Source organism: Leptosomus discolor, chromosome 8, assembly GCF_034619465.1.
Source record: "Leptosomus discolor isolate bLepDis1 chromosome 8, bLepDis1.hap2, whole genome shotgun sequence".
Taxonomy (NCBI): Eukaryota; Metazoa; Chordata; class Aves; order Leptosomiformes; family Leptosomidae; genus Leptosomus; species Leptosomus discolor.
In genome coordinates this window covers 40,050,722-40,068,528 of record NC_141398.1, presented here as the reverse complement: position 1 = coordinate 40,068,528, position 17,807 = coordinate 40,050,722, and the positions used below count along the sequence as shown (strand labels likewise).

The window sequence follows — 17,807 nt, the reverse complement described above, 5'->3', positions numbered from 1 at the left end:
ATGAATCTTACTCATCCATCTTAAACACAAGGATGGGAGTAGATGGGTTTAGTATTGCTTTATTTATGTGTGAGCTGAGCCAGTGACTGCTGTTAGCACCTGTGCTAACAGAGTTTGGGTGTCAAGCTAGTAACTGTCGTCATCTGGGTAAGAGGGGCACAGATATTTCTCTGGTATGCAGTCTTGCTGTGTTTCATTGAATATGATTGCAGTTCAGGTAGGGAGGCAATTGAAGTGCTGGCTGTCTTTTGGGTAGTATAAGAAGGCAGAGATGTGATACTCAAGTTGGGGAGGAAGGGTGAGCACAGACTGGTGTTACAACTGTGTGTGCCAGCTGGGCATGGGGAGGAGGGTGCCTACTGGGCATGATAGAGCAGAAGGTTGTGCTGCCATTCAGTGAGACTTGGACAAGCTGGAGAGTTGGGTGGAGAAGGACCCTCATGAGATTCAATAAGGGCAAGTGTAGGGACCTGCAGCTGGGGGAGGAATAACCCCAAGCGCCATTACAGGCTGGGGGTCAGCTTTTGCTGGAAAGCAGCTCTGCAGAGAAGGACCTGGGAGTTATGGTGGACAGCAAGTTAGCCATGTGCCCTTGTGTGCATTAAAAAGAATGTGGCCAGCTGATTGAGGTAGGTTCTCCTCCCCCTCTGCTCTGATGAGGCCACATCTGGAGTGCTGTGTCCAGTTCAGCGGCCCCCAGTTCAAGAGACAGGGAACTACTGGAGATAGTCCGGTGGAGGGCTATGAAGATGATGAGGGGACTGGAGCATCTCTCTGAGGAAAGGCTGAGAGACCTGGGGCTCTTTAGCCTGGAGAAGAGAAGACTGAGAGGGGACCTTATCAACACTTACAAATATCTGAAGGGTGGGTGTCAAGAGGATGGGGCCAGACTCTTCCGTGGTGCCCAGTGGCAGGACAAGAGGCAATGGGCACAAACTGGAGCACAGGAAGTTCTGCCTGAACATGACGAAAGACTTCTTTACATTGAGAGTGGTAGGGCACTGGAACAGGCTGCCCAGCGAGGTGGTGGAGTCTCCTTCTCTGGAGATACTCAAAACCTGCCTGGGCGTGATCTGTGTGATCTGCTCTTGGCAAGCCTGCTCTGGCAGGGGGGTTGGACTAGATGATCTCCAGAGGTCCCTTCTAACCCTTACCAGTCTGCGTAAAGTTTATAGGCAGAAGTAATTCAGGTTTTGCGGAAGACTTCATGCTAGTGTATCATGGTGTTTGCAAAAATGTCATAAATAGTACAAAAATGTAGCAATGTCCTGAGTTTTTTTTAATCTGAAGATGTACGAAACTGACACAGGGCCAGTTTTAATCAAGGAGGTTTTCTTAAGAGGTAACTATAGAAAACATAGTGTTGCAGAAGAAAGTGATATACAAGACATGGAAAAAATGCACGTCTGGGTTAACAAGCAAGAATTTCTTTCAATTGAAAGCAGCAGTGTAGCTTTCAGGAATTAATGAAATAGAGGTTTATCTTAATGGGCAAGGAAGTCCAAGTAGACTGGACTGTGTTTATATATGCATTCCATTTCCAGTGAGAGTGTTTTGCACCCTGGAAAGTTCATCTGTTCAGGGTTCTCTTAAAGCAGACTCCTGAGAAAAGAAAAAAATCTGTATCGGAAAGGGAACCCACTGAAAAAGGCTTAGGACTACTGTTTTGCCTTGTTAGCGATGCACCTTTATATCTTCTGATTACAGCCTAGGAAGTGGAAAAACTTCTATGCTGTGATGTGAGGCTTGATTTTTCCTGTATTAGCATCTGTTGTATGTGCATCAGTCTAAAGCAGGGCTTTATTTTTATGCCCTGGAGATAGGTTGGTGGAGACGATGGAGAACCTCCTGCTGCTTTGTGCCTTGTTGAAAGTCTTTACTGTCATCTTGCCTGCATGTTTTATTCAGAGCTATGCAAAATTAAATTTATTATTGTGTCTTCAATGCAAAGAGTGCATTCCTAAGAGCATTCCTTTTTGTTGCTGGTGTTCTGTATAGGTAGTGGTGCAGATTTTAAGGCTAGTAATATACAGGGAAAATTTACAGCTTTCACTGATTATTGTGGTTTTCAATAGGCAGCCTCCCCACAACAGAGGGACATGATGGAGCAGGCAGCTGCCCAGTTAGCCCAGGATAACTGTGAGCTAGCATGCTGCTTTATCCAGAAGACAGCTGTGGAAAAGGCAGGCCCTGAGATGGACAAGAGGCTTGCAACTGTAAGTATGGGACTGCTGTCTTTTTAAAAAAGTATTATATGTGCTTGTATACATCCAGACTCTGTGGCGAAAATTCAATGTGGTGTTTGGGGTTTTTTCCAGGAATTTGAGCTCAGAAAACATGCTAGACAAGAGGGTCGTCGGTACTGTGATCCTGTTGTGTTAACTTACCAGGCTGAGCGGATGCCAGAACAGATCCGGTTGAAGGTGAGGAATATTAATTGAGCTATGTTCTGATGCACCTCTTCTCCCTCCCCTGATAATGAAAAGTGCATGGCACAGCTTCAGCTGAACAATCGTCTGTATTGTTAGTCTTACCTAACAGTGTAACTGCTATTAGCTTGATTAGTAATGGAAACACAAGAATATGTTGTTCCAAAATGGGTGTTTGTATCCTTTTCCTCCATTCCTTGAGGACAGTAAAAGTCCTGACTCCTGTGCCATTCCTTTCGCTGAAAGATAACTAGTCTGTTTTGTTGTCTTGTCTCCTCTATTTTCTTCCCTTAAAGGACATACTGTGTGCTCTCAGCAGAGCGTTTCTCTTGTGCCTCAGACACATGTGAAGCCAGTATTTGGTTATTCCTGTTTCTGGGAATGTGAGTTGCAGTTGTAGAGCAAAATCCTTCTGTTAGGAGGTGTGGCAGGAGAGATGGGAGCTCAGTGCAGAGCTGCTGAATCCTACTTCTTGATGTCTAGGCCACTGTTTAAAAATGTGACTGAGCAGCTACCAGCTGCCCTCATTTCTTACTGCCACAGTACTTAACAATGAGATTACTGCCTTCTTTTCATTGCAAAGGTTGGAGGTGTGGACCCAAAACAGCTGGCTGTTTATGAAGAGTTTGCACGCAATGTCCCTGGCTTTTTGCCTACCAATGACTTAACTCAGCCTACAGGATTCTTGGCTCAGCCTATGAAGGTAAAGACTTCTGATTTAATCAGCTTGAGAGTACTAGAGCTGTTCTGGTGAATGTTGCAGAACTGGTGTCCTTTGCTAGAAGACTAATAAGAATCAGGCATTTGTATTGCTTGGGAATAGTGGTTGAAAGATGCATTAGTTTTAATGGCAAATTAATGGCAACATAAAACTTGCATCCAGTCTTAGATGTTGTAACCCAAATTGGGTCAAGATCTGCAAGTTAGGATTGCTATGTGTAGTTTTAGTAGCAGTGAAACATTTTATTCAAACCTCAGCTTACTTTTGTGGGAAGATCATGGATGGTAAGAATGGATTTTGAGATAATTAACAGGTTTTTGTATGCGTACGGGGTCTTAACTAGCAAACAATTCTAGCAGTCCTTATTTCCAAAGCTTAATTTGTTTATATTTGTGTGTTTAAAATGCTAGCATAACTAACCACAATACTGTAGTGATCTAAACTGAGTGCTATGGTTTCCAAAGCAAAAGAGCCAATTGGTATTTGAGTTTCATAAATACAGTTCTTGCGAAAATCGGTCATTCCCACTTTCTCTTAAGCAGCAAGCTTGGGCTACAGATGATGTAGCACAGATCTATGACAAATGTATGGCAGAACTGGAGCAGCACCTGCAGTCCATTCCACACACCCTGGCCATGAATCCTCAAGCTCAAGCGTTGCGCAGCCTCTTGGAGGCTGTGGTAGTGGCCCGTAACTCCCGTGATGCTATTGCTGCACTTGGACTGCTGCAGAAGGTGGGTGTTGACAACTCTTATCCTTTAACAACTTACCTTGAGTTTATTGCTCACCTGGTTTGTGGATTGTCTTGCTGGTGACTTCATGCATTCGGTGGAATTTGCTTGGTGAACAATACTGAACAACTGCTGTCTTGGACAACTCATGAAATAAAATTAGAAGAGGGCCATTGTGTTCATCGTTCAGTGTATTGTACACACTGTGGCCAGGCTGCTGTGGGAAGCAGTAGGTCCAGAATCCTGGCACTTAGGGGAGTTTTGTCCACATGTGGCAAGCAGAGAGCTGTTGCAATGCAGAATAGTCTTTGATTTCTGGATGATTTGGAGGCTAGAAAGGCGTTCAAACTGCCCTTGTAGATGGATAGTATCGAGCATAGTACTGGATTTATAGCAGCACATTTGGGGATTGTGTTTTGCAGTAACTCATAAATGAGTATGCATGGTGGGTTGACCCTGGCCAGTGGCCAAGCACCATCAGATTGCTCATTCCACTCTCCTGTGGGACAGAGAGAAAATAGAGGGAAGACAAGATGCCTTGTTCATTCAGATTATGACAGTTTAGTAGGAAAGCAAAAGCTGTGTGCACAAACAAAGCAAAAAAAATTAAGTTGCTACTTCCCATCAGCAGGCAGGTGTGTAGCTGCTCCTCAGAAAGCAGGGCTTCAGCACATGTAAAGTTTGCTTGGGAAGGCAAACATCATAACCATGAATGCCCCCCTTGTCCTCCTTTCCCTGAGCTTTTATTGATGAGCATGATGTCATATGGTATGGAATATCACTTTATTCAGTTTGGGTCCTGGCTCTGTTGCTTCCCAACCTCTTGCCCATCCCCAACCTACCCACTGGTGGGGGAGACAGAGTGGGAAAGAGAAAGCCTTGGTGCTGTGCAAGCCCTGTTCAGCAACTGGCAAAACACGGGTGTGTTGTCAATGCTGTTTCAGCACAAATCCAAAGCACCAGCACCATATGGGCTGCTAGGAAGAAAATTAACTCCGTCCCAGCGAGAACTAGTAGACTGTACTGGGTGAGGAGTGTTGCAGTGAACTCTGTGAGCTGAGCTGGCATCAGTGCCTGTGTAGTAGTGCAGAGCATAGTGACAGATGTAGAGAAAAATCTATTTGAGTATAGTGAAAGGATATGGAGCTGTCTGCATGATGATCCAAGAACAGTGGCAAAACAAATGTAACTGAAAGGTGGAGGGAGACTCTTTGTTCTTGACTGATAATGCTCCTACCTCTTAAAGGATCTAGTCCTGACTAGGACTTGACCAGGTGAATTGTGCTGCCCCGTAAGACTCATCTTCCATTTGCTATAGACTAGCACGGGTTCATCCGTATGCTGGAACTCTGTGTCTAAAGAACTTGATAGCTGACCTCCGGCAGGGTCTGTAATTTTTCTTTCATGTAGTTTCTTGTGAGCCATATGCAGAATTGCTTGTGAGGAGGCACTGACTTGCAGAAGCTGCAGCACAAACTAATGCGGTCTTTCACACTGTTTGGCACATGCCTACAGCCAGTGGGGCACAGAGAGACTGTAGGCTTGTTTGTGGTAGGACAGTGAATGTGTAGGTGCTGTAGTAGCTAGTAAAATCTCACATCAAGGCATCAGCATGATGACTAAATTTGGGGTTTGCATGTCCATAGAGTCTTCTGGTGATAACTCTTGCTGATGTAGTTTGCAGAAGATTTGGAAGAGGACTTGTTTTTTCCTCTGCTAACAGGTTGCATCTATTCTAGGCTGTAGAGGGCTTACTGGATGCCACCAGTGGGGCAGATGCTGACCTCCTCCTTCGCTATCGTGAGTGTCATCTGCTTGTGTTGAAGGCTCTGCAGGATGGCCGTGCATATGGATCTCCATGGTGTAATAAACAAATTACTAGGTCAGTTGTGAGACAGCGGGAGCATTGATGTAGCTTTCATCATCTTTTGGGAGTTCTTGTGTTATTTTGAATTGCTCACTGGTTGATATTTTGCATTGTTGCAGTTTGGACAGACAAAAAGTAACAGTCTTGTCTGGTTGAAAGTGACTAGATCTTCTGATAACTCTGCTTCATCCTAGAACATGATAGCAATCTTTAATGCAGCTAAGCATTAGAGATGCTCTGGGTTTTTTTTCCTCATATTATAGAGAATGTCTCCATATGCTGTCACAAACTGTGTGACATGGCATATGCCTGCACCAGAAGCACTAGTGCTTCAGCTAGGCAGATGTGCCACTTTGCAGAAGAGAGGCTGCTTCTGCTGAATAAACTGAAGCTCTTAAAGGGCTGTTGTGACCAGTTGTGCAGGGCAACAAATGCTTTTGAGGCTCATGACTATTCTGAATCCAAATATTACCTTAGAGAATGCTCTAGAAGAGGCTTCTTTTGTAGCTTAGCGATGAATCACAGTGTATGGCACAGTTTCTGGTGTATTAAATTTGAGTTGCTTTGCTTAAGCTGTGGTGTTGAAGTACACTTTTTAAAAGCAGTCTAATTCTTCAGGTGCCTGATTGAATGCAGGGATGAGTACAAATACAACGTGGAAGCTGTGGAGCTGCTAATCCGCAGTCACCTTGTTAACATGCAGCAGTATGACCTTCACTTGGCTCAGGTAAAGGGAAACAGTTCTTTTGGAGGAGAAGAGTTATGGTCAGTCCACTGTAAAATTTGTGCTTGAACTTTTAATTGCCTTTTTCATGTTGACAGTCAATGGAGAATGGCTTGAACTACATGGCTGTGGCATTTGCCATGCAGTTGGTAAAGATCCTGTTGGTGGATGAGCGAAGTGTCGCCCACGTAACAGAGGCAGATCTGTTTCACACAATTGAGACACTCATGAGGATTAATGCTCATTCCAGAGGAAATGCCCCAGAAGGGTGAGATTGAAATACTGTGTGCAATATATTACTTCTCTCGTGCTCATCTATGATTTTATTATATAGGCAATGTCTCGTAGCATTGAATCATACAGCTTTAACTTTCTCTAGGGCTGCAGTCCTATGTTAATTTAAACTGTCACACTAATATAATTGTGCTGATTTTATGTCAAAATAGAGGGAGCTGCAGCATCATCTCAAACTGAATGCTTGAGCAGGAAACTTTCTTTCTATGCACGATGCTCCAAAATACCATGGTCCTTTGAGAAACTTGCTTGAATTCCTGCTTTATTGTGGATTTAGGCAATAGTCTTACCTGTTTAAATCTTAACTATGTAGGTGTTAATTTGTTAATCACGAGCTATTAATGAAATTAGACAATCCTTTCTGTTTCTTTAGATAGTTTTGTTTAGAGTCGATGAAGCAGTCATCCACTGGTCTCACATGGCTTGTGTATCCACCAGCAGATAATTGGGCAGCAAGTGTTGCCACAGCATCCAGAAATACTTGTGGGACAATAGGCCTCCTATTGCTAAGGTGGAAGCAATTGCAGCTGGGTTTGAGAAAACATGGACTGGAGCTTGCAGAACTCAGGATTGCTGTGAGCAGCCAACAGCTGGCTGGTGGTGGCGGCAGTGGCTGCCACTGCCAACACAACTGCTAGTGAGATGTCTCAAAACAAAAGTCCATCTTGGAGCATTGTAGGGCTTCCAAAGTCTGTAAAAGTGAAGCTGTCTCTAGTACTTGTGGTGCTTTGTTGCAGCACGCTGTATGAATTGGAGTGGAACTTCAAAGCTTGTATGACTTCAGTGTTCCTTCTTTCATCATGACTGTATCTGCTTTCATGACTTATTTCTGGTATTCCAATGAGGCCTGGAAGATATGAAGATTTAGTATAAGAAATAATTTGCTTTCTTTCAACTATATTTGATTGACCTTCCAGTTTCCACACCATGTGGGGGAGGAGAAGTTCTAACCAGGCTCTTGCTCTGGTCTGTTGCATTAGATTACCCCAGCTGATGGAAGTGGTCCGATCAAACTATGAAGCAATGATTGACCGTGCTCATGGAGGTCCCAATTTTATGATGCATTCAGGAATTTCCCAAGCCTCTGAGTATGATGATCCGCCAGGTCTGAGGGAGAAGGCAGAATACCTGCTGAGGGAGTGGGTGAACCTCTACCATTCAGCTGCAGCGGGCCGTGACAGTACCAAAGCATTCTCTGCGTTTGTTGGACAGGTAGAGCTTTTGGAAAGAAAGGTGCTTTTTATTCAACATAAGTAGGGCATGATGTCCTCCATTTTAAAGCAGTGTTATAACCCATGTTAGGCATCCTTTTGAAACTTTCAGGTGTATGGCAGTTGACTTATCACAATTTTCTCTGGTTTTGATGGTAAAGTTCTGTAGAAACCCTTACCCTTCACCAAATCATGTTCTTCAGATACCGTAGCAACAAACTGTCAGTGCAGACCATGAGTTTTGGGGTAAGTCTGGTGGGAAAAGAACTTTAGCTGAGATAGTTGTTGGGAATAGTTCTGAGACGCTCTGTGTAATGAAGCCTGACTAGTGTTGCTCCTTATGGGTAACAGTAAAAGCTCTGACAGCCTAAAGGAAATTGCTAATAGAGAGATGCAGGTGAATTGTTTCAGACCATGTGAATGAGGGAATCCTTTTTCTAGCTGGAATTCTTAGTGACCAAGATCTTGAAACTTCATTAGCTAAAGTGCTGCCTAAATTTAAACAGCCTCCAACACTTCAGTCCTGGGCACCTTAACAGGTGTGATGAACAGCATGCATCTGCCTTCCAAGTGTGATTGAGAAGGCAGATGCACTCGGTAGCTCAGCATATGTGGTAGCAAACTCCCTATATCTCTGCAGTCATCTTCGTAAAACAGAGGTCCTGGCAGCTCCTTGACTGCAGCTGCAAGGAAGCCCCTGAGTCAGTCTGTTTGCATTGTGTTCTCTTTAAATTTCCATGTTAGTACCATAGAAATGCTGCAGATTTTGCAGCTGCTACCAAAAAGAAGTTCAAGCTATCAAGTATGCATAAAGATCTTGACTGATGCAGTGATTTTTTTATGTGACTTTAGTGTCTGCATGTACTGGCTTGTAGCCAGCTTTCTGTTGGTCTGACTTCTGCTACATAACATCTTTTTTGATTGTTTTTAATGGGTCCAGTGTTAAACCCACTCTTTAAAAAAAAATACGCTCTTCTATCATACTAGTTTGCTTACCTTTTGTACATGTTTGATCAGGTTTGAAATAGCAATTGCAATATATCGAAATGCAGTGTTTATATGTAACTTTTTTCCTTACAGGCTTTAGCTGTGGGTATTGACTGCATTAAACAAGGTTTTATTACTGAACTGACCACAACTTTGTCTGCTTAAATTGTCTTGCTTCTTTTCCACTAGCATTTCAGACAAGGAGCATAGAACTTTGAAGGCAGATACATGAATGCCTTTTTTTAAAAAAAGTTTCTCCAGAAATACTACTTCTCCCAAGAGTTAGCAATTATGCTGTTTATATAGCTTCTTGTCTGTGCAGTAGGGATTTAGAAGTACGATGCTTTATTCAAAGCCCAGAGGTTTCCTGCAGTGTAATGTGTTTCATTTTGCTGGCTTTAACACTGGGGGTGACAACTAAAAGGAGGTCTTTTTTTTGTATATATGTTATTAAAAACACCACTCCCCACCACCAGTGCAAAACAAACAAAAACCCACTGAGTCTTTCTCTGCATGTAACGTTCCTGAAAGGAAAATTCACTCTCCAAATGCAGTTTACTACTGCAGAACGTTGCTGCAAAGTAGCTCTGGTTCCTGAGCTAGTAGCTGAAGTCTGCCCTTCCCAAAGCTCATACACCCTTTGTGGGCTCCTAAAGGCCTGACAGGCTGAACTGCTGTCCTTCATGCAAGGTTGATCTTTGGTGGCAGAACTGATACTGAAACTGGCTTCTCAGCCATGCTGATGGCTGAAGAGACTTGGGATTGAAAAGACTCCATTTAGGAGTAAATGTCTCTGCTAAAATTGTGTTGCCACCCTTAAGTTGCCTTGAAAATACTCATCTTGGGGGGGAAAAGTAGCAGAGATGGCTTGCTTGAGAGGGTGGTAAAAATTAATTGTGAGGCAAGGTGGGTGCTTTGTAAGGTGTGTGTTGTTTGAAATGAGTAGCAAAATGAACTTTTCTGTGGTTATGGTTCTGAAGGTTTTTTCCTTTCCTGGGTAGATGCACCAGCAAGGAATCCTGAAAACAGATGACCTGATCACCCGCTTTTTCCGTCTTTGCACTGAAATGTGTGTGGAAATCAGCTATCGTGCTCAGGCTGAGCAACAGCATAATCCTGCTGCCAACCCCACTATGATTCGAGCCAAGTGCTATCACAATCTGGATGCCTTTGTGCGACTTATAGCGCTGCTAGTGAAGCACTCTGGGGAGGCCACCAACACCGTTACAAAGATAAACCTCCTGAATAAGGTTGGGAACCCTGTTTGTACTCATTGCATCTAAAGTGCATAGTCAGGTGTACCTTTGATCAATGTGAAATGTAGACCCTAACGTGGGCTGCTGCTGAAGTATCAGATGAGGACTTCTATGAGTTGGTCACTGAAATGATAAACTGTTGAGTGGAGCATCAGGATGCCAAGTGGCTTTCTGTTCACAAAGATCTCATATCAAACCTGAAATTCACCTTTGTGCCTTGAAATTAAGAAGTCAACTGCTGTTGTTTTGAGGCATTAGAAAGTGTGGTTTAAGGTTGGTGATTCCTGGATGTCTGCCTTGATTTTGTGAGGGCCTTGCCTATACTCTTAAACTATTTGGTTTATGGCTAGGTGGTCTTAGGTAGTTAAGACCTTCCAACAGTGCCCAGTCAGTCATTGTGACTGTAATCCGTGGGACAGGGAGGGCAAAGTATAGTGGTTGGGAGTTGCTGATACAGATTGTAACATTAATTTATGTAATGCTCCCAATAACTAGAATTTTTGATTCTTGTTAGAATCTACTGATTTTTTTATTGATTCTTAAAAGTGTTACCTATAGGCTGACTTGCAGTGTAGTTCTTGCTGTCACCACTGAAATGTCTTCATCTCTTAGGTTCTCGGTATTGTGGTGGGAGTTCTTCTGCAAGACCATGATGTTCGGCAGAGTGAGTTTCAGCAGCTTCCTTACCATCGCATTTTCATCATGTTGCTCTTGGAATTAAATGCTCCTGAGCATGTGCTGGAGACCATCAACTTCCAGACGCTCACAGCTTTCTGGTATGTATTTGAGATTGGCCACAATGCTCATCCTTTCCTGGTAGGATCAAGATTTTTCATCTGAAGGCTGACTGTTCCTTTGTGGTGGCTTAATCACATTTGGAATAACTGGTTCTCCTACAGACTGTCCACTTGCTTGTTTTAAGGAAGATGACTGGTAAACCCCAAGATGCTAAAATGCCTTGCTTCTAGGGCTTTGTATATTTTCCCTCAATGTTACGAAAAGTAATCTTATTGCTGTGCACTTCTAACCTGCTCTAACTTTTCTTTCAGTAACACATTTCACATCCTGAGGCCTACAAAAGCTCCAGGTTTTGTTTATGCCTGGCTGGAACTGATCTCCCATCGGATATTTATTGCAAGAATGCTGGCACATACACCACAGCAGAAGGTGTGGCTGCAGTTTATCTCTTCTGAATTAAAAAGCTCACACAGATGCTTATCTGGTGTGGTGCTGTTTCACATCTCTAAGTGCACTAGTAGCATGGCTGTTCTGTTTTTGTTGTCTTCCATATTCACAGTAACCTAACTGCATGGAGGAGAGTCTTTGTGTCAATAGAGTATGGAAAATAGGGTGAACTGAATTTAATAAACATGCCTTTGTCAAAATCTGGAAGAGCTGTAATCTAGACCAAATACTGTCAACTCAGTATGGCATGTTGAGTGTTCTGGGAACACCCATAGTGTATGATGTGCAGCTAAAGCCTTGACATGAGCTGTGCTGCACTTGCTGCTAGAGCTAGCAGCCAGGCATAACTTCGATCCAGGTTTATATGAAGACCAATATTAATTATAGTTTTGAAATAAAGATTAACTGATCTTCATTGCTTGTTTTCCACCTCCTGTTTTTTTCTTGACAGGGTTGGCCTATGTATGCCCAGTTATTGATTGATCTTTTCAAGTACTTGGCTCCTTTCCTTAGAAATGTGGAACTCACCAAACCTATGCAAATTCTTTACAAGGTAAAAAACCGTCAGCTATTAGATACTATTTCCAAACAAAGTAGAGGTGTTCTGGTAGCAAAATTTACTGTTCTCTTATATTTTAAGAGTTAAATGCAAATCTGGGGTAGGGCAGAAACAGGCTGCCTTCCCAGATTAATTTCTTCCTCTTAATGTTAACCACATGACATAGATGGATGGCTCTGCAAGCTGTTGAGCAGTTTCAGCAGTTACACACCTCTTATGTTATATTTTATTTCACAGGGCACTCTGCGTGTATTGCTGGTCTTGTTGCATGATTTCCCGGAATTTCTTTGTGACTACCACTATGGGTTCTGTGATGTGATCCCACCTAACTGTATTCAGCTAAGGAATCTGATCTTGAGTGCCTTCCCACGGAACATGAGGCTTCCAGACCCTTTCACCCCCAATCTAAAGGTAGGACTTAATTTCATGAGTTTGATAACAGGAAGCTATAGCGCTCCAAATAGTCTTTATCCAGTCTGTTGGCAGAGACTGTGGAATTTTGGGAACAGTTTAACTGTTACTTGAATTGATGCAACCATTCAAAAGTTAACATGTAATTTGAGAATTAAGTGACATTCTAGCAGAACAGCTTGCTTATAAGGCAGGTAGGTTTCAGTTATGTTTGATGCTCAATGTTCAACACTTTCCATACAGAGCGGGATACAATCCTTGTCCTATATGAAACTTGTTGCTTGCCTCTGGTCTGTGTGGCTTCATTAGATATTTGGCTTGCTTGCAAGGCCTCTGCAGGTTCAACCTGAAAGGATAGGCTAAGACTTGTGTTACATGAGAACTGCATCGAGATCCTCGCTTTTGCGTGGAAAACCAGAGGGCTCTTCTTTTTCCAGAGGGAGACTGATTTGATGCCGTCCCTAGATCTGACTGGCCCACAGTGTTGGAGCAAGGGCGTCTTTATCAGTTTGCTGTCTCATTCCGCACTGAAAAACAGTGCTTAAGCAGTCTTTGTGGCTCTGCTGTTTGAAAGTTCAGCCAACGGTTCTTGTCTGTTTTGTTCAGCTCATGCTGAGTTGTATAGTTTGTGCTCCAGAGTTCAGTTAACTGCTGAAGAGCTGGTGTCTGGGCAGTATGTACTTGTAAATACTTTTTCATGAGAAACAGGGATGCCATCTTATCTTGAAAATAGTGAGAGAAACCACCATTCTGAAGCAAGCCTCTTGCATGATAGGGAAAGACTTTGAGAAGTGTTAATGTTATCTGATTAAATCTTTGGGCATATGCTAGTCTGCTAAGCGTGGAATGATTAGAAGCAAACTTTCTCACACTGCTAAAGCATTGTCCTGTTATTCATCCTTGCCTGGGCTGTGCAGGGTGATGGGGAGTGAAGCTGCAATACTCATTTGGTTAGTGCTTCTGGAGATTGAAGAAGGCTGTTCTTGGTTTTGTGGATGTTTGTACTTTTTTAAACTACCAAACTGTCTTGAGTGTGCATAGGGAGACTTCAGAGGCGGTGACTGAATTACCCTACAGCCTTTGCCCTTGAATTCTTTTATCCTCCAGTCTCAATTCTGAGGCAGTTGTCTAAGAAGTTTGCACATTAGCGACCAAGTTTCTTCTGAAATCTGCAAAAGTCTAGCGTTTCCTTTTCTTTGCTGGTAGGAAAAAGTGATCAACAGTAGTAGGTGATGTAATATCACTTGCAGATCTGTTTTTTGCAATTTGTTGCCTTAGAGATGGTTTGTGGTTTAGCTGACTGGGTTTTCTCTCAACAGGTGGACATGTTAAGTGAGATTAATATTGCTCCACGAATACTCACGAATTTCACTGGAGTGATGCCACCTCAGTTCAAGAAAGACTTGGATTCGTATCTCAAAACTCGTTCTCCGGTCACTTTTTTGTCTGACTTGCGCAGCAACCTACAAGTGAGTGGTTGGTTTCTGAGGATGCTGAATTTAAATAGTGTGGGACAAATGATCTTGCTGGCTGAGTCACCTTCCTTTCCTGCAGGAATCTTGTTGGTGTGTAGCAAGCATGTGTTCCAGGCAGTAGAAAAGCCTCTGAAAATGCACACTTCTCTGAATAATTTTTCTGCCACTCCCTAGCAGGATGTGTGTGTTAAGTAGTTTCAGCCAGGTGGCTTTAAGGAAAGAGGAATGTTGACTTTAATGACTCTAAAATGATCTAATTTAAAAGCAGTTGGCTTTATCTACATGAGCTGCCAAATGCTTATAGTGAAAATGTAAAGTTACTTAAAACTTTGACTCTTCTGCTTGCATCTCTCTAGTGCACAACCTTGCAGATCTTTAGTGAAGAATATTGTCAGAGCTGATGGCATCAAGCTTGCCTTTTTTTGTCCTCAACAACTGGCTGATGAAGAGTCTTGTGACTCCAGCACTGTTTACCCAGGCTTTGTCTAAGATTCAGCAGGTTTTATGGAACTTGTTTGCGGTTTTTTTAGTCTGTTTAAATTTTGACTCCAAATGGATTCATTGTTAGAAATCTATAGATCTGCATGCTAATACTTCAGGGATGAAAAAAGGCCAAGCAGCCAAAGCCCAGTTCAGAGTTGTTAGCCAACAATACTTCGTACGTCGCATGGCCTGGCTTGCGACAGACTTCAGGACTGAAGCTGGGCTTTCTCAGCAAATTGCTCAGACTGAAGCATTGAATTTGTGGATGTCTGAGCACGTTGTCTTCTGTGCAATCAGGAAAACACTTGGATGCTTTTGTTGTACATGCTGTACCTTTGATTGAAGAAATATAGAATGTTAATGCTTTCATATCTTTGCTATTAGGTATCAAATGAACCTGGCAACCGCTACAACATCCAGCTGATTAATGCACTGGTGCTCTACGTAGGTACTCAAGCTATTGCGCACATTCACAACAAAGGCAGCACACCCTCTATGAGCACCATTACCCACTCGGCTCACATGGACATCTTCCAGAATTTGGCAGTAGACCTAGACACTGAAGGTGAGCTGGGAACACTTCTAGTTCATGCAATGTCAAATTTAACAGCGGATTGTCTGTTTGAGCTATGCGAAATACAGATAATTTCACGTAGCTGCTAGTGACTTCACAGTAAGTAACACTATGCTACAATATTAACTCTGAAAACAGGAGCAGTATTAAAACCAAATGTTCAAGGTATTCAAGGGAATGAGAAATAAGTTTAAGAATGGAATTCTTAGGGCCCCAACAGCTTGGGTTGATGAGGCTTTTTCATATCTTCAGTTGTTCCTGATTCTTGTACCTTCGTAAGGCAGGCTCACAAACCTTAACCTTAAGCAATACTAGTTGCTTCTTTAGTCCTTTTTGCGTGTGTAAGGGAAACTACAGTACTTGTTTTTTCTTCTCTGCAGGCCGGTACCTTTTCTTGAATGCAATTGCCAATCAGCTGCGATACCCCAACAGTCACACCCACTACTTCAGTTGCACCATGCTGTACCTGTTTGCAGAGGCCAACACTGAGGCTATCCAGGAGCAGATCACTAGGTGAGAGGGAAGGCATTTCACCTGCCAGCATTCAGCTTTGTGCTTTCCTTGTGTATTTTGTGTCTTTCAGCTCTTAACTGTGTTTACTTTTGGGTTTCAGGGTTCTCTTGGAAAGACTGATTGTGAATAGGCCTCATCCCTGGGGTCTCCTTATTACTTTCATTGAGCTGATAAAAAATCCAGCATTTAAGTTTTGGAACCATGAGTTTGTTCACTGTGCTCCAGAAATTGAGAAGTGAGTATAACTTCACCACAAAATCACTAAAACAATGTATATCTGAAGCAGAGGCTGAATTGTACCTGGAGGTTTTGATGTTTCATAGTGGAAGTGCCATTGGCTGCCATAAATGCATCTAACGCTGCCTTGCTTCTGTGTTCAGGTTGTTCCAGTCAGTTGCACAGTGCTGCATGGGGCAGAAGCAGGCCCAGCAAGTAATGGAAGGGACTGGTGCCAGTTAGATGAGCTGCATCTTGCGTAGTAAGTGTGCCAGCCTGGAGGTCCCCGACCCATCAACAGACAGAAGACTCTGTAAGGCTCCTCCTGACCTTCCCAGCCCCCTTGATTGGGTAGACGCCACAGACCCTGGGTGAAAGTCTATGTGGGCACGTTCCAAAGTTTGAAACAAATTGTTGACTTTTGGCCAAAATTCAGAAGATGCTGTGAATATCATTTTGAACTAGTGTAAATACAAAGAACAGAAACGTTTGTCTGGACTTTTGGGTTTGTGCAACTTGTGTAAAAGGCAAGTGGGTAACTGGTGCCTGTCCAGCTTGTAATAAAGGGGCAGTTGCTGATGCCAAGCATTTGTCTGGGGCAGACCTCCTTGTCCTGACATTCCCAGACTCCCAAAGAATATTGAAAAGCCAGTTATAATATTATGTAACTTATTTTTCTTTATGTGGATGGGGGACCTTTAAATCACTAAGTTGTTTTACACAAAAAGGTGGATGTGTTTGGAATATGGGAATATTATGGAGTGTGGGAGGGGTGAGGGAGGGGTTAAGGCTGAGTGTTGCTTTCCCCCCACCCTCATCAAGTGCTGACAGACAGCAAGTGGAGTGGCGGTCAGAGAATGCCTCCTTTCCGTTTGAGAAGACACACCTCAGGCCCTTGGGGAGAGGGTCAGCTGTTTTTAGTAAAGAAACCAGAGACCAGGCCTATAGCTTTTTTTTTGACACTTGTAAATTTTGGAAGGTGGGGGGTTAAATCTAGACCTTTTCCCACCCTACCCCTGTGACCACACAGTATAAGTTTGTAAAAAAAAAAAAAACCAACAAAAACAAAAACCAAAAGGGGAAAAAAAAACCCAAAGGACCAATACAGCCCATTTTGTAAGGATTTTGAATGTTTTGTAAAGTATTGGTCCATGTGTTGTATTTTGTAGCCTTTCTAGTTCTTGGGCTTTAGTTCTCCCACTTCTTGTATGTATGCATACTGTAGTTACACATTAAAGTCATGACATGCAGCATGTGCCACTCTGCTTATTCTCTCCAGTTCCATCCTGCCTGGCCAGTTGATGTCTTTCAAAGCCTGTTCCACCCACCCCAAAACTGCAATTTTCCAGTGTGTTTTGAGCACTGCCTACTGAAAGCAACTGCATTTGTTTTCTAGCATGAGGTCAGAGGGGAGAACTGTTATGACTAGAGAGGGCCTTGCCTTGAAGTGCAAAAGGAAAGGACCGTTGTGTGGAGACAGAAATATCTTAGTTCCAAGTTCAGGAGCAGAGTTTGTCTCAGAGTTGTGCTGGAAGGGAACCTGCTTGCCATGGAGGGATACAGAGCACAGACAGCAGATCAGCTTCACTTCCAATGATGTTCGCCCTGCTCTAGGATGCTGTCCTTGGCAGGGGTCTGTGCAGGGGTGGGAGTTAGCTGCAATAAGGATAGGTGGCTTCAGTGTTGCTAATACTACAGAGTCCTTTAGCCTATGCCTAGCAGATACAAGGCAATAAAGCCTCACTGCTTGATTTTTAGATAGCTTTAACAAACTGCTATTGTGTGGGTGGAGAGGTCAGGATTTCCTGCTCAGGTTTAAGGGATTGTGTACCTGGCTGTGCTCTTGCTGCACAGAGCAAGAACTAGCTCCAGGGGACTACCGAGCCAGCTGTGCCACTGGACTGCAGCTCAGAGGGAATTCCCTGTCTGACCTGTTTCTAGGCAGTGTTTTTTTCAGTTTCGCATGTGCTGAGGAGTGGTCTCTCGCCAGTTCCTACAATTCCCTGGCACTTCTTCAGCAGGCCAGTGGTTGTGCTTGAAAAAGTTGTAATTTTTTGCTTCTGGTGTTGCAATGCCAGCTTACTCTTCTTCCTGTATTGGGTTAGGATACAGACAATTAGCAGCAACCACTTTTTCTTTATCTAGTCCAGATGCCATGGGATTTTTTTCTG

The 17,807-nt window shown here is 43.2% G+C and overlaps 1 protein-coding gene across 9 annotated transcripts in view; it reads left to right on the top strand.

Annotated features, from left to right (window-relative positions):
• Positions 1-16,886, top strand: part of CNOT1 (CCR4-NOT transcription complex subunit 1) — a 59,974-nt gene extending 43,088 nt beyond the window's left edge. For 4 of the 9 annotated variants that reach the window (XM_086469206.1, XM_086469207.1, XM_086469204.1 and 1 more), the window contains 18 exons: positions 2,076-2,216; positions 2,319-2,423; positions 3,013-3,132; positions 3,690-3,884; positions 5,621-5,763; positions 6,367-6,475; positions 6,571-6,740; positions 7,747-7,999; positions 9,966-10,214; positions 10,833-10,996; positions 11,270-11,387; positions 11,857-11,958; positions 12,202-12,375; positions 13,695-13,844; positions 14,718-14,898; positions 15,288-15,420; positions 15,521-15,655; positions 15,801-16,886. In XM_086469206.1, the coding sequence (XP_086325332.1) occupies positions 2,076-2,216; positions 2,319-2,423; positions 3,013-3,132; positions 3,690-3,884; positions 5,621-5,763; positions 6,367-6,475; positions 6,571-6,740; positions 7,747-7,999; positions 9,966-10,214; positions 10,833-10,996; positions 11,270-11,387; positions 11,857-11,958; positions 12,202-12,375; positions 13,695-13,844; positions 14,718-14,898; positions 15,288-15,420; positions 15,521-15,655; positions 15,801-15,879 (2,721 nt within the window). In that variant the 3' untranslated portion in view covers positions 15,880-16,886. The remainder of the gene's footprint in view (positions 1-2,075; positions 2,217-2,318; positions 2,424-3,012; positions 3,133-3,689; positions 3,885-5,620; positions 5,764-6,366; positions 6,476-6,570; positions 6,741-7,746; positions 8,000-9,965; positions 10,215-10,832; positions 10,997-11,269; positions 11,388-11,856; positions 11,959-12,201; positions 12,376-13,694; positions 13,845-14,717; positions 14,899-15,287; positions 15,421-15,520; positions 15,656-15,800) is intronic. The other 5 variants (XM_086469210.1, XM_086469211.1, XM_086469209.1 and 2 more) reach the window with 3 other exon arrangements.
• The last annotated feature ends 921 nt before the right edge of the window (positions 16,887-17,807 follow it).